Genomic DNA, 14,792 nt, shown 5'->3' on the forward strand with positions numbered 1-14,792 from the left:
TGATTAGAGGTTTAGATAGGGTGGATAGTGATAGCCTTTTTCCTCTGATGGAAAAATCTAGCACGAGGGGGCATGGCTTTAAACTAAGGGGGGGTAGTTATAGGACAGATGTCAGGGGTAGGTTCTTTACCCAGAGGGTGGTGAGGGATTGGAATGCCCTGCCTGCTGCAGTTGTAAATGCGCCTAGTTTGGGGGCGTTTAAGAGGTCTGTGGATAGGTTTATGGACGAAAAGGGATTGGTTTAGGTTAGTGGGTCATTGTTGTTTTTTTAACTGGTCGGCGCAACATCGTGGGCCGAAGGGCCTGTTCTGCGCTGTAATGTTCTATGTTCTATGTTCTATGTACTTTCAGCCAGCTTCCATAAAAACAATAGATAAGGGTCATGGGTGAAGGGGGGACTGGTAGTATTAAAATGGCGGCGTGGGCTCGTTAGGCCGAAGGGCCTGTTTCCCGGGCTGTTTTTGTTCTTTATATTGTGAATAGCTAGTGTCCTAACACTAATCCCTGCTGTATGTACTTAGGTTTGGCCGGGCAAATAACAAATAACATTCGCACCATGCAAATGATAGCCAATTGTAATTTACAACATGGAGTATCTGATAATTATAACCTGACATTAAATGTCATTACCCTCATACACGATTGACATCCTGGGCATTAGATTGCTCAGAAACTGAAATTTAATGTTTATATAAACAAAGTGACTACAAATGCAGCAACATATATCTCAATTCTGAGTCCCAAGTTCCTGTCCACCTGGTAAGACTCAAGTCAGGAGTTGGATAGAGTACTCCCCAGTTGCCAGGATGAATGGGTCTCCAGAAACATGCTCAACACAATCCCAGACAAAGCATCATGCTTGAGTGGAACCTTTTCCATTGAGTCACTTCCTCCGTCACTCTAACATCTACAAGGTGTACACTCAGAATTCACCTAGCCCCCTTAGGAAGCAACTTCCTCACTTATGACCAATACCATCAAGGGAAATGGCAACACATATTACAACACAATGACTTGATGGTTCCCCTCCATGTCACTTTCCATCTTGACTTTGAAATGAATTGCTGTTCCTTCACTGTCAGTGGGTCAAAATCCTGAAACTCCCCTAGTAACACTGAAGGTACCTACAACACAGCACTGCAGCATTTCAAAAAGGCAGCTGGAGAATATCTTCTCCAGGAAAATTATTGATGGATAATAATTGTTGGCCTTGACAGTGACGTCGACATCCCAGGAATGATTGATGTAAGTATAAAAATTAACATTTCTAAGGTTTAGAGACAAAACAAGGAAACCGACTGAACAGGATAAAACTTTCAATGAGCCATCGGAGGTATGATGGATGAATGACCCCCTTCTGTGTGATATAATTCCCCGATTGTATGTTGCCAGGCTGAAATACTCTGAGATCCAATAGGGTGTTTGGCAATGATAAGATGCTCAGCATATTGCAACAGTTTTTGGATTTATGTATCACGTTTGACTGTCTTAGAATCTTTTGAGATTTCCCTAATTCCCTGTTTAAGTGTTGAATTATTTTCTTTGAATCCAGGAGGTTGTGGAGTCGTGGTAAACTCCAGCAGCATTTTAGCCATTATTCTGGCTACCACAACCATGTAGTTTGAATGACTGGAGTATTGCCATGTGAATGAAATATCAAATTGGACCATGCATCCACTCTGGGAAAAACCTTCTGACTAGCCAATCTGTCCATGCCCGTCATAATCTTGTAGACTTCTATCAATCTCTGTTATTCCAATGAGAACAAACCAAGTTTCTCCAATCTCTCCTCATAGCTAATGCCCTCCATACCAAGCAACATCTTGGTAAATCTTTTCCATACCGTATCCAAAGCCTCCATATCCTTCTGGTGGTGTGGCGACCAGAATTGAACACTATATTTCAATGTGACCTAACTGAAATTCTTTAAAGCTACAACATGACTTGCCAATTTTTAAACTCAATGTCCTGGCTGATGAAGGTAAGCATGCCTTCCTGACTACCTTCTCCACCTGCATTGCCACTTTCAGTGACCTGTGTACCTGTACACCCAGATCCCTCTGCCTATCAATACCCTGAAGGGTTCAGACATTTACTGTATATTTCCTATCTGTATTAAGTCTTCCAAAATGCATTACCTCACATTTGTCTGCACTGACAACAATCCCACCCAGGCTCTATCCCCATCACCCTACATATTTACCCCATAAATCCCTCTAACCTATGCATCCTGGGACACTAAGGGACAATTTAGCATGGCCAAACAAACCTAACCTGCACACCTCAGGAGTGTGGGAGGAAACCCAAGCAGACACGGGGAGAACGTGCAAACTCCATGCAGACAGTGACCCAAGACAGGAATTGAACCTAGGTCCCTGGAGCTGTGAGGCAGCAGTGTTAACCACTATGCCACTGTGCTGCCCACTTTTTTTCTTTTAAATGTTTCATTCATCTTCTCTGTGGCAAGAACGTTCACCGTTCTGCCCATGTAACTGTTTAACCACTGTTCACTGCAAGCATTTCATTGTTTGTTTTTAGGTGTGAGATGCACTCTGACTTATAGTGCCCCCAACCAGAATGTCATGATTACAAAGCTCTGCGATGATGAAGTGTGTATGTGTGCTGAAGGTATGCCCTACACATCTGGCTGAACTGGTAATATGTTCCCTGTTCGTGTAAATTCTCCTCATTTTCTCCATGACTATTATCTCAGGGTGCACTGATCAAGGTCCTGTGGCCTAAGGCAGCATGACAATGGAAATTAAGTCACTGTGAAGAAGAGTGTAAAATGGGCCAAGAGATCGTTGAAGCAGATGTTTTGAGTGGGTGACAATTAATCTGGGATGACGTGATTAATTTCAGCGTGCTTTGGTTGTCAAAGGGATGGGATTGGGATTTGTCTGCAGCAACATTAGTGTGAGACCAGGATGATCAAAATAATTAAGCTTCAAAGTGAATAGATGGATAAGCAACGCTTTTTCTAGATGTTTAATTGATGACAATGCCAAAACCTCAGGCAGTGCAAAGGGTATTGCAGGCCACAATTTGAATATGTGAATATTAGTGGAAAATTCACATTAATTGCATCCTATCACCTGCTCTAGTATTCATTAAATTAGCCAAGATGTTGTAATTTATTTAGGATAAAAAATGATTGCATTTATTTGAAATGAAATGTCAAATGTTCATAGGCTGCACCATAGCTACGAGGGCAATTCATTGAGCTATAGTTTCACATTCATCTTCGTATCTGCACTTTTTTTGCCTATTTTGCCACAGGTACCTGTCCCCATGTGAACAACATCTTATCCAATGAAGTGAATGGATCGGCCCGGATTGATTTTGCTTGCTACAGTCCAATTGTGGATTATGGTAAGTGCCATAATTACATTTCTTCAAGCTCTCAGCCTCTTGGGTTTTAAATGACCAGCAAAAATTTGGTATGCCTAATAGTGAATCAGCAGTCTCCTTTATAAAGGAGTTCAAGAGTATTGAATCTGTTGAGAAATATTTGAAAACACATGAGGAGAGGCGTAGATGATCTTCAAGAGCAACATTTACATAAATGTGTGAGTGTCCTGCCAATCGTTATATTCAAGTGTTGCATCTGAGTGTTGATGACTAGGTCAGCATTTTTGTCCATCAATAATTGCTCTTGAGAAGGTGGTAGTGAGCTGCCTTCTGCAGTTCAATTGGGGTAGGAATGCCCAGAGTAATATTGTGATTTTAGCTCCAGTATTTTAAAATAATGGTAGTGAAGGAATGGCACTATATTTTCAAGTCAGGATTGTGTACGTGTTTGAGGTGAATTTCCAGGTGGTAGTGCACCCATGAATCTGTTGCCCATGTTTTCCTAGGTGCTTGAGATTGCAGATTAAGAAGGGATTGTTGACTGAGCCTTGGTAAGTTGCTTTGATGCATCTTGTAGATACAATGCACTATTATCTCTGTGTGCAGTGGTGGAGGGATTAAATATTGAAGAGCGTGGATGCTTCCAGGCACGCAGTTTTATCCTGGATGGCACTGTTGACTGTTGCTGTAGTTGCACTAATCCAAGTAGTGGAAAGTATTCCACACAATCATGAGTTGTTACTTGTAGCCAGTGAGCAGGATTGTTGAAGTCAGGAGATAAATTGCTCTCCATTGAATTCCCAGCCACAAAGTTTCTATGGATGATCCAACTCAGAAATCCAACAGTCACAATAATAATAATCCAATAAATGGTGAATCCCTTCCCCACACTCCACCTCCATTTCCAGTGACTCTAGTTTTGCTCAGACTCCTTAATGCCTCACTTGCTCAAATGTAGCTTTGATGTCAAGAGCTATTAATCTCACTTCTCATCCTGTGGTCAGCTCTTTTGTCCACGTCTTACCCAAGTCTGTAATGCTATCGGCAGAGTCCACATTGTGAGCCAGATGTTGTTACAAAGAAATTTCCCCTCGAAAGCTTTGTCGATAATAACATTGTATCAGCTTTCTGGTGTTTTTTGAGAGTTCCACTGAGTCAATTGTTCCCTGCAAATATGTACTGATCCAAACTTTTGAGATTTTGCAAGGGGTGAAGGAATATGTAGCAATTTAAGGTCAAAAAGAAGCAGTCAGGCAATACAGTTTATGGTCTGCATCCACTCTCCAATCAACATTCAGAATCCTACAGTGTAGAAGGAGGCCAATTGGCTCATCGAGTCTGCTCCAACCACAATCCCACCCATTCCCTATCTCTATAACCCCATACATTTACCCTAGCTAGTCCTCTTGACACCAAGGGGCAATTTAGTATGGCCAATCCACCTAACCCGCACATCTTTGGACTGTGGGAGGAAATTGGAGCACCCAGAGGAAATCTACGCAGACACAGGGACAGTGTGCAAACTCCACACAGTGACCCAAGCCAGGGATCGAACCCAGGTCCCAGTATTCAATTTAAAATACTAATGAAAACAATATTTATCTGCAGATTCCAGCAACAACTTACAGCACCAAATGTTGGCTCAGCTTTCCAGTTAGAATTGGAGTAACAATATTGATTTTAAAAAAAACACAGATAGGAAAAAAGACTGGCACTTCTGTAATTACATAAGAACTAGGATGTTGATCTACACTCACAGGTTCCAATAAACGCCTGGGAGCAGCTTTTAGGTGAGTGGGTGCCCAGTCAACATTCCTGGTCAAAATTTGACCCACGAGCAAGGGCAGAAACTGGTAGTGTCCTGCAGTAAAAAACATACAGGGATAAGTAAAACAATTTGGAGCATAGTGGCTGAAATAGTAATCTCCAGATTGCTCATAGCATACAGTCCAGTGAAGACAGGGGACAATAACTAAATTATTACTTGATTGAAATGATGGTATAGGCAGGAGGGCATTTGATTTAGTATTAGTGTCAGAGATCTGAAACATTTCAAGATGCCGCCTGCTTAAACAGTCTCTGACAAACTTGGGAGATATTAAATGTGTAAGGCAAGTAATTAAGTTTAGTTTATTTATTAGTCACAAGTAGGCTTATAATCACACTGCAATGAAGTTACTGTGAAAGTCCCTAGTCATCACACTCACCTATTCGGGTAAACTGAGGGAGAATTTAGCATGGCCAATGCAGCTAACCAGCACATCTTTTGGACTGTAGGAGGAAACCAGGGCACCTGGAGAAAACCCACACACAGGGAGAATACTTAAACTCCACATGGGCAGTGACCCAAGCCAGAAATTGAACACGGTCCCTGGTGCTGTGAGGCCACAGTGCTAACCATTGTGCCACCATGCCACCTTTCTGGGCTGTAGTCGGGGGTGGAAAGAGATTGGGGCATTCCCAGGTAGAGACTCGTAGGGTTTGTGGAAGGTCTGATGGTCAATCCCTAGGGCTTCCTGGAGCAGGGATTTCCTTGCCGGGTTGGTGTGCATATGTGCAATACTTGACCAGGAGCTGGAAATAGTTTGGATTCTCTTAATTGTTTTTCTGGAAACTTGAGTTAACAATTGGAGTCATTCAAATTTTGCGATTTCAGTCACACTTTCAGATGGTTTCTAGGAATTTCCAGAGGTACCAACTAAAGATAAGTGGAGTGTTGGAATTTTCACTGAAACAAATGAGAGTTAATTTCTTAGTGATATTTCTAAGTTGTCTTTCTCCAAATTGCCTTGCAGCCTATACAGTCAGAGTCCTGAACATAAGTTCGGTGGGATCTTTTGACAACTATTGGATGTCTATCACTGATCTTTTGAAAATGAGCAGTAAGTATTGTTCCGTCATCTGACTTCTTATTGAAGTTGTTGTTACTGTGAAATGTGGATTGGGGTTACATTGCAAAATCATGAACACAATGTTTGTCCTGAATGTGAAACCATGTTCTCTCCAGAAGGCTTTTATGATCCCCACTATCTCAATCAGAAACCCATCCCCATAACGTTTCAGTTAATGCTCACCATTTGTGAAAATTGTCAAGTAAATTGTGCCCCTAATATTGTGGATTGATAGAAGTTAGGGTAGTGTGGGCAATTGTTGGCCATATAGATAGAAATAAACCAGCCGATCACTTAAGAATTGATTTATTAATTTGCCATTTCTTGAACAATTGGGCCAGTGGGCTGACAAAGGGCAGATGGAGTTTAATTTAGATAAATGCGAGGTGATGCATTTTGGTAGATTGAACCAGGGCAGGACTTACTCAGTTAATGGAGAGAGCTACAGAACAAAGACATGTAGGGGTACAGGTTCATAGCTCCTTGAAAGTGGAGTCACAGGTGGACAGACTGGTGAAGAAGGCATTCAGCATGCCTTCATTGGTCAGAACACTGAATACAGGAGTTGGGATGTCTTGTTGAAGTAGTACAAGACGTTGGTAAGGCTACACTTGGAATACCGTGTACAGTTCCGGCCATCCTATTATAGAAAGAGTGCAGAAGAGATTTACTAGGATGCTATCGGGACTTGATGGTTTGAGTTATAAGGTAGACTGGGACTTTTTTCTTTGGAGCGTGGAAGGCTGAGGGGTGATCCTATAGAGGTCTATAAAATAATGAGGGGCATAGATGGGCTGGATAGTCAATATCTTTTCCCAAAGGTAGGGAGTTAAGACTTTTAAGGTGAGAGGGGAGAGGTACACAAAGATCCAGATGGGCAATTTTTTCAAAGGGTGATGAGTATCTGGAACAAGCTACCAGAGGTAGTAGTAGAGGTGGGTAAAATTTTGTGTTTTAAAAAGTATTTAGACAGTTACATGGTTAAGATGGGTATAGAGGGATATGGGCCAATGGGGGCAATTGGGATTAGCTTAGGGGTTAAAAAAAAGGGCTGCATGGACAAGTTGGTCCAAAGGGCCTGTTTCCATGCTGTAAACCTCTATGACTCTATAACTGTAATTTAAGACATTTCTCTTTACACTGTCATAAAACTAGATAAGGATGATGACGTTAAAATAGGTGAAGTCCGACATTTCCTGAGTCAAAAATCCTGCCAGTTTCAGCTGAAGGACGGTGATGAATGTCTAGTGATGGGTCAAGATGGAACAACCAGCGATGCAAGCAGAAAGTAAGTCAAATTTTCTCATTTGCTATCGCAGCAATTACCCTCTAATGTGACATGGGCAGAATGTCTTTGGAGGTCTATCACTTCTTCATTCTCAGGGCAATTAGCAACACGCAATAAATGCCAATTCTGCCCTCAGCCTGTACCTTGAGAAGTAACCAAAAGTATGTTTTGACTTGTGAAATCATTAACTAATGAAATAAGAAACTGCAAGTTACCACAAATACTGTTAGTCGGGCAGTAACATGACAATGCAGGTGTTTGGTTAAGTGACGTATTTGTTGTAATTTCTTGACAGTTATAGTGAACTATAGCAACAGTTCAGTTTCCCTCTCATTTTGTATTTTATCTCAGAGCGTTACCTGTAACGTGGGATCAGAGCTTTTCAACTGTCATATTCCAGTGTCCAAATTTTAACAAAATTAACAACTTTAATGAAATCTTAAATTCTTGCTTTAATCTGAAGGATGCAGTATCTATTGGATGCCAAGTCATGGGTTGAAGCCATTCCACCGGAAGATATCTGCGTACTTCGTAAATACAGGAGCTCCTGCAGAGATCTCAGGAATTCCATGACTGCTCTTGTAGATCATGGATGTCAGATATAGCATCAATCCAACAAATTGTTGCTGCTCATATATTAAATCATCATTGTCAAATCCAAATCAATGATTACTTCAAGGAAAATATTTGGCATGTTTTTCTGAATATTTGTAATAATAATAATAATTTCCAATGCCTTCCCTGCCTCAATTTCTGTTGGTTTGTCTGTTCACATAAAATAAATGTTTTTGTTTCTGTCACGTGTTCATATTCTTTCAATTTACTTTGCATTATCCTGTTTGCACTTGAAGAGCCGATGAGTTTGCCTAAGCCCAGTAAGCCAGGGACAGATGGAGACAGAGACAAAGGTGACAAGAACACATAAGAAGGAAAGATGACCTCATTCCTACTCACCATGAGAGGCCCCAGATATTCCTTCTCTGAAATGATTTACTTGACTTTCTTTAAATTTCTATGCTCACAGAGGGGTCTTCCCTGCTTTCAGCAGAGTAAGCAAAAACTGCGCCTGCATAAAAATACCCGCCAACATTAAGTGTGATATTTTGGCACAGGGGATGGCTTTGATGCCTCACAATGCTCGAAACCTGGGTTCAATTCCAGACTGTCTCTGTGGAGTTTAGCACACCCCCCCAACCCAACATTCCCCACCGGATTGGTTATAATCAACAGGGAGATAGGATAAGGGAATGCACTTAGTTGGGGGCTTTTTCAGAATATAGAACATAGAACAGTACAGGCCCTTCGGCCCTCAATGTTGTGCCGAGCTATGTCCAAACCCAAGATCAAGCTACCCCACTCCCTATAATTCTGGTGTGCTCCATGCGCCTAACCAATAACCGCTTGAAAGTCCCTAATGTGTCCGAGTCCACTATCACAGCAGGCAGTCTATTCCACACCCCAACCACTCTCTGAGTAAAGAATCTACCTCGGACATCTCTCCTAAGTCTCCTGCCATGAATCTTATAGTTATGCCCCCTAGTAACAGCTACATCCACTCTATTTAACCCCTCATCATCTTATAAACCTCTACTAAGTCACCTCTTATCCTCCTCCGCTTTAAAGAGAAAAGCCCCAGCTCCCCCAACCTTTCCTTATAAGATCTATTCTCCAAACCAGGCAGCATCCTGGTAAATCTCATAAGAACATAAGAACATAAGAAATAGGAGAAGGAGTAGGCCATCTAGCCCTTTGAGCCTGCCCCGCCATTCAGTAAGATCATGGCTGATCTGAAGTGGCTCAGTTCCACTTTCCCGCTTTCTCCCCATAACCCTTAATCCCCTTGCCTACCAAAAACCTATCTACCCGCGTCTTAAATATATTTAGTGAGGTAGCCTCCACCACTTCAACCGGCAGAGAATTCCAGAGATTCACCACCCTTTGAGTGAAGAAGTTCCTCCTCAACTCTGTTCTAAACTGCCCCCCCCCCCCTTATCTTGAGGCTGTGCCCTCTAGTCCTGCTGTCCTTTCTGAGCGGGAAGAACCTCTCCACCTCTACCCTATCCATCCCTTTTATCATCTTATACGTCTCAATAAGATCCCCCCCTTATCCTTCTAAACTCTAATGAGTACAAGCCCAGTCTATTCAGCCTCTTTTCATAGCTCAACCCCCTCAACTCTGGTATCAGCCTAGTGAACCTCCTCTGCACTCCCTCCAAGGCCAAAATATCCTTGTGCAAATGCGGCGACCAAAAATGTATACAGTACTCCAGCTGAGGCCTCACCAGTGCCCTGTACAGTTGCAGCAAGACCTCCCTACTTTTATATTCAATCCTCCTCGCTATGAAGGCCAGCATCCCATTTGCCTTCCTGACCACCTGCTGCACCTGTAGGCTGGGTTTTTGCGACTCATGCACAAGGACCCCCCAGGTCCCTCTGCACCGTAGCATGCTGCAGCTTTTCGCCCTGTAAGTAGTAGTCCTTCCTACTATTATTCCTGCCAAAGTGGATAACTTCACACTTGCCAACATTGTATTCCATCTGCCAGGTCCTCGCCCACTCACTTAGCCTATCTAGATCCCTCTGCAGACTTTCTACACCCTCCGCACAATTTGCTGTTCCACTTATCTTTGTATCATCAGCAAATTTCGACACCTTACACTCAGCTCCCTCCTCCAGATCATCTATATTAATGGTAAATAGCTGAGGCTCCAGCACCAATCCCTGGGGCATTCCACTAGTCACCAACCGCCAATCAGAATAGCACGCATTGACACCCACTCTCTGCCTCCTATTTGACGGCCAATCCCCTATCCATGCTAACACCTTACCCCCAACTCCATGCCCCCTAACCTTCTGTAACAACCTTTTGTGCGGCACCTTATCAAACGCCTTCTGAAAATCGAGAAACACCACATCCACCGGTTCCCCTCCATACACTGCACGAGACACATCCTCATAGAATTCCAATAAATTCGTCAGACACGACTTTCCCTTAACGAATCCGTGCTGCGTCTGCTCTGTCAAACAATTCTTCTCAAGATGCCTCGCTATTTCCTCTTTGATAACGGATTCAAGCATTTTTCCTACAACAGACGTTAAACTAAGTAGTTTAGTAGTTTAGTTAGTTTAGTTTAGTTTAAATCTCCTCTGCACTCACTCCAATGCTTCCACATCCACTATAAGTGAGGTGACCAGAACTGAACACAATATTCCAAATGTGGTCTCACCAACGTCTGGTATAGTTGCAGCACGATCCCATGGCTCTTAAACTCAAACCCCCTGTTAATAAATGCTAACACACTATAAGCCTTCTTCACGGCTCTATCCACTTGACTGGCAACCTTCAGAGATCTATGGATATGAACCCCAAGATCTCTCTGTTCCTCCACGTTCCTCAGAACCCTGTCATTGACCCTGTAATCTTCATTCAAGTTTGTCCTACCAAAATGAATCACCTCACACTTATCAGGGTTAAACTCCATCTGCCACTTTTCGGCCCAGCGTTGCATCTTATCAATGCCTCTTTGCAGCCTACAAGAGCTCTCCACCTCATCCACTACTCCACCAGTCTTGGTGTCATCAGCAAATTTACTAACCCACCCTTCAGTCCCCTCTTCCAAGTCATTGATAAAAATCACAAAAAGCAGAGGACCCAGCACTGACCCCTGTGGTACACTGCTGGTAATTGGCCTCCAGTCTGAAAATTTTCCTTCCACCACCACCTTCAGTCCTCTATGAGACAGCCAGTTACTTATCCAATTGGCCAAATTTCCTTCTATCCACACCTCCTTATCTTCTTCATGAGCCTACCATGGGGAATCTTATCAAATGCCTCACTAAAATCCATGTATACAACATCAACTGCTCCACCTTCATCCACACACTTAGTTACCTCCTCAAAGAATTCAATCAAATTAATGAGGCAGGACTTACCCCTCACTATCTGACTATCCCGGATTAAACTGCATCTTTCCAAATGGTCATAAATGCTATCTTTCAGGACCCTTTCCATTAATTTACCAACCACTGAAGTAAAATTAACTGGCCTATAATTACCAGGGTCATTCTTATTTCCTTTCTTGAAGAGAGGAACAACATTCAGGGCGGCACAGTAGCACAGTGGTTAGCACTGATGCTTCACAGCTCCAAGGACCTGGGTTTGAATCCCGGCTTGGGCCACTGTCAGTGTGGAGTTTGTACATTCTCCCTGTGTCTGTGTCTGGTCTCCTCCCACAGTCCAAAGATGTGTGGGTTAGGTTGATTGGCCATTCTAAATTGTCCCTTAGTGTCCCGGGATGCAAAGGTTAAAAGGATTAGTGGGTAAATATGTAGGGATATGGGGATAGGGCCTGGGTAGGATTGTGGCCGGTGCAGACTCGATGGGCCAAATGGCCTCTTTCTGCACCGTATGATTCTATGATACTATGATTTGCCACTCTCCAGTCCTCTGGCACAATCCCCATGGACAGTGAGGACCCAAAGATCAAAGCTAAAGGCTCCACAATCTCATCTCTTGCCTCCCAAAGTATCCTCGGATATATCCCATCTGGCCCAGGGGACTTATTGACCCTCAGGTTTTTCAAAATTGCTAATACATCTTCCCTCAGAACATCTACCTCCTCCATCCTATCAGCCTGTATCATGCACTCCTCCTCAAAAACATGGCCCCTCTCCTTAGTGAACACTGAAGAAAAGTATTCATTCAATGCCTCACTTATCTCTTCTGACTCCATGCACAAGTTCCATTACTATCCTTGACTGGCCCTAACCTCACCCTGGTCATTCTTTTATTTCTCACATAAGAGTAAAAAGCCTTGGGGTTTTCTTTTATCCGATCTGCCAAGGACTTCTCATGCCCCCTCCTGGCTCTCCTAAGCCCTTTCTTTAACTCATTCCTTGCTACCTTGTAACCCTCAAGTGACCCAACTGAACCTTGTTTTTCATCCTTACATATGCTTCCTTTTTCCCCTTAACAAGACATTCAACCTCCTTTGTGAACCATGGTTCCCTCACTCGGTCATTTCCTCCCTGACAGGGACATACCTATCAAGGACATTTATTCCTTGAAAAAGCTCCACTTTTCATTTGTGCCCGTACCTGACAGTTTCTGTTCCCATCTTATGCTCCCTAATTCTTGCCTAATTGCATCATAATTACCCCGGCCCCAATTATAAACCTTGCCCTGTCATGCGACCCTATCCCTCTCTATTGCAATAATGAAGGACACCGAATTGTGATCATTATCTCCAAAGTGCTCTCCCACAAACAAATCTACCACTTGCCCTGGTTCATTACCCAGCACCAACTCCAATGTGGCCCCACTTCTTGTCGGCTTATTCACATATTGTGTCAGGAAACCCTCCTGCACACACTGTACAAGAAGTGTCCTATCTGAACTATTCGACCTATAAAGGTTCCAATCAATATTTGGAAAGTTGAAGTCACCCATGATAACTACCCTGTGACCTCCACACAGGAGGTGGAGGCCTATAGAGGCCTATATGGGGGCCTATAGAAAACTCCTAACAACCTGACCGATCCTTTCCTATTTCTGACTTTAGCCCACATTACCTCAGTAGGCAGACCACCCTTGAAATGCCTTTCAGCAGCCGTTAAACTATCCTTGATTAATAATACTACTCCTCCACCTCTTTCACCGCCTTTCCTACTCTTACTGAAACATCTATACCCTGGAACTGCCAACAACCATTCCTGTCCCTGTTCTAACCATGTCTCCATAATGGCCACAACATCATAGTCCCAAGTACCAATCCACGCTCCAAGTTTACCTACCTTATTCTGGATGCTCCTTGCATTGAAGTAAATTTTCAGAAGGTCAGTGCAGACACAATGGGCCAAATGGTTTCCTGCTACACTGTAGAGATTATAAGGATTATCTGGTTTTATTTAGGTGTTACTCAAAATTCTGGCCGCCTGTCATTTTAATTTTGAACCTCTCTCACACTGAAAAACAAGCTTGAATATCAGCACCCTGCCCTTTGACAGGGTGCATTAGAGATTGCTAAACTCAAAGTTGTATTTAACAATATCAGATCAATACCTCTGCTGTCAGTTAATTGTTTTTCAGCTACCCCTGCTTGGAATCAACTATTTATTTTGTTTGCTTTCTGATGTAATGTATTGATGTTCCAACCATTCAGATCTCCACGAGGTATATTTGTTGTGTCGTACATTTTTCCATTGCGATCCCCATCAGCTGGAGTCATTAAACCGTTTGCTATTTAATGTCTCACATCATCCAGCCCATTACAGAGTGCTTGTCCTTCTGCCCCTAAATCTAACATCTTTTCTATGATAAATGTTGAAAATATTCACATTTATTAGTTTTCATTTATTTTTGCTGAGCGGTTAACTCTGTCCTTCTTCACTGCCCAGATGCTGCGTGACGCCCTGAGGATTTCCTTTTCTTTTGGCTTTCCAGCAATGGCAATTTTGACTTTGAAGTGAATGATGTGGTGCTTGGTGTTAGGGATAATTTAACAACAAGGGCAGAAGTCTGAGTAGTGTTGAGGAGCAGAAGGATCTTGGGGTCCGGGTCCACAGGACTCTTAAATCGGCCTCGCAGGTGGAGGAGGTGGTCAAGAAGGCGTATGGTGTACTGGCCTTCATTAATCGAGGGATTGAGTTTAGGAGTCGGGAGGTAATGCTGCAACTTTATAAGACCCTTGTCAGGCCTCATTTGGAGTATTGTGCGCAGTTCTGGTCGCCTCACTATAGGAAAGATGTAGAAGCTATTGAAAGGGTACAGAGGAGATTTACAAGGATGTTGCCTGGACTGGGAGGCATGCCTTATGAAGTTAGGTTGAGGGAGCTGGGACTCTTTTCCCTGGAGAGATGAAGGTTGAGAGGCGACCTGATAGAAGTTTACAAAATGTTGAGAGGAATAGATAGGGTGGACTCTCAGAGGCTATTTCCCCGGTTTGAAATGGTCGCTACGAGAGGACACAGATTTAAGGTGCGGGGAGGGAGGTTCAGAAGTGATGTTAGGGGTAAGTTTTTCACTCAGAGGGTGGTGAGTGAATGGAATCGGCTGCCGTCAGTGGTGGTGGAGGCGAACTCGCTGGGGTCTTTTAAAAGACTTCTGGATGAGTATATGGGGTTTAATGAGATTGAGGGTTATAGATAGGTCTGTAGGTTGGTAGGTGATGATGTGATCGGCGCAACTTGTGGGCCGAAGGGCCTGTTTGTGCTGTAGTGTTCTATGTTCTATGTTCTATTAACAGTGGTGGAAAAGAGAACAG

General features: G+C 43.1%; 1 protein-coding gene across 1 annotated transcript in view; it reads left to right on the forward strand.

Moving 5' to 3' along the window:
- LOC145348606 (complement C4-like) overlaps positions 1 to 8,135 on the forward strand; it is a 275,511-nt gene extending 267,376 nt beyond the window's left edge. The window contains exons 37-41 of the mRNA XM_080196782.1: positions 2,539 to 2,628; positions 3,280 to 3,372; positions 6,147 to 6,233; positions 7,398 to 7,530; positions 7,994 to 8,135. Of these exons, the coding sequence (XP_080052908.1) occupies positions 2,539 to 2,628; positions 3,280 to 3,372; positions 6,147 to 6,233; positions 7,398 to 7,530; positions 7,994 to 8,135 (545 nt within the window). The remainder of the gene's footprint in view (positions 1 to 2,538; positions 2,629 to 3,279; positions 3,373 to 6,146; positions 6,234 to 7,397; positions 7,531 to 7,993) is intronic.
- Positions 8,136 to 14,792: the final 6,657 nt, after the last annotated feature.

Source organism: Carcharhinus amblyrhynchos, chromosome 9, assembly GCF_965287045.1.
Source record: "Carcharhinus amblyrhynchos chromosome 9, sCarAmb.v2.hapA, whole genome shotgun sequence".
NCBI classification, from domain to species: Eukaryota; Metazoa; Chordata; class Chondrichthyes; order Carcharhiniformes; family Carcharhinidae; genus Carcharhinus; species Carcharhinus amblyrhynchos.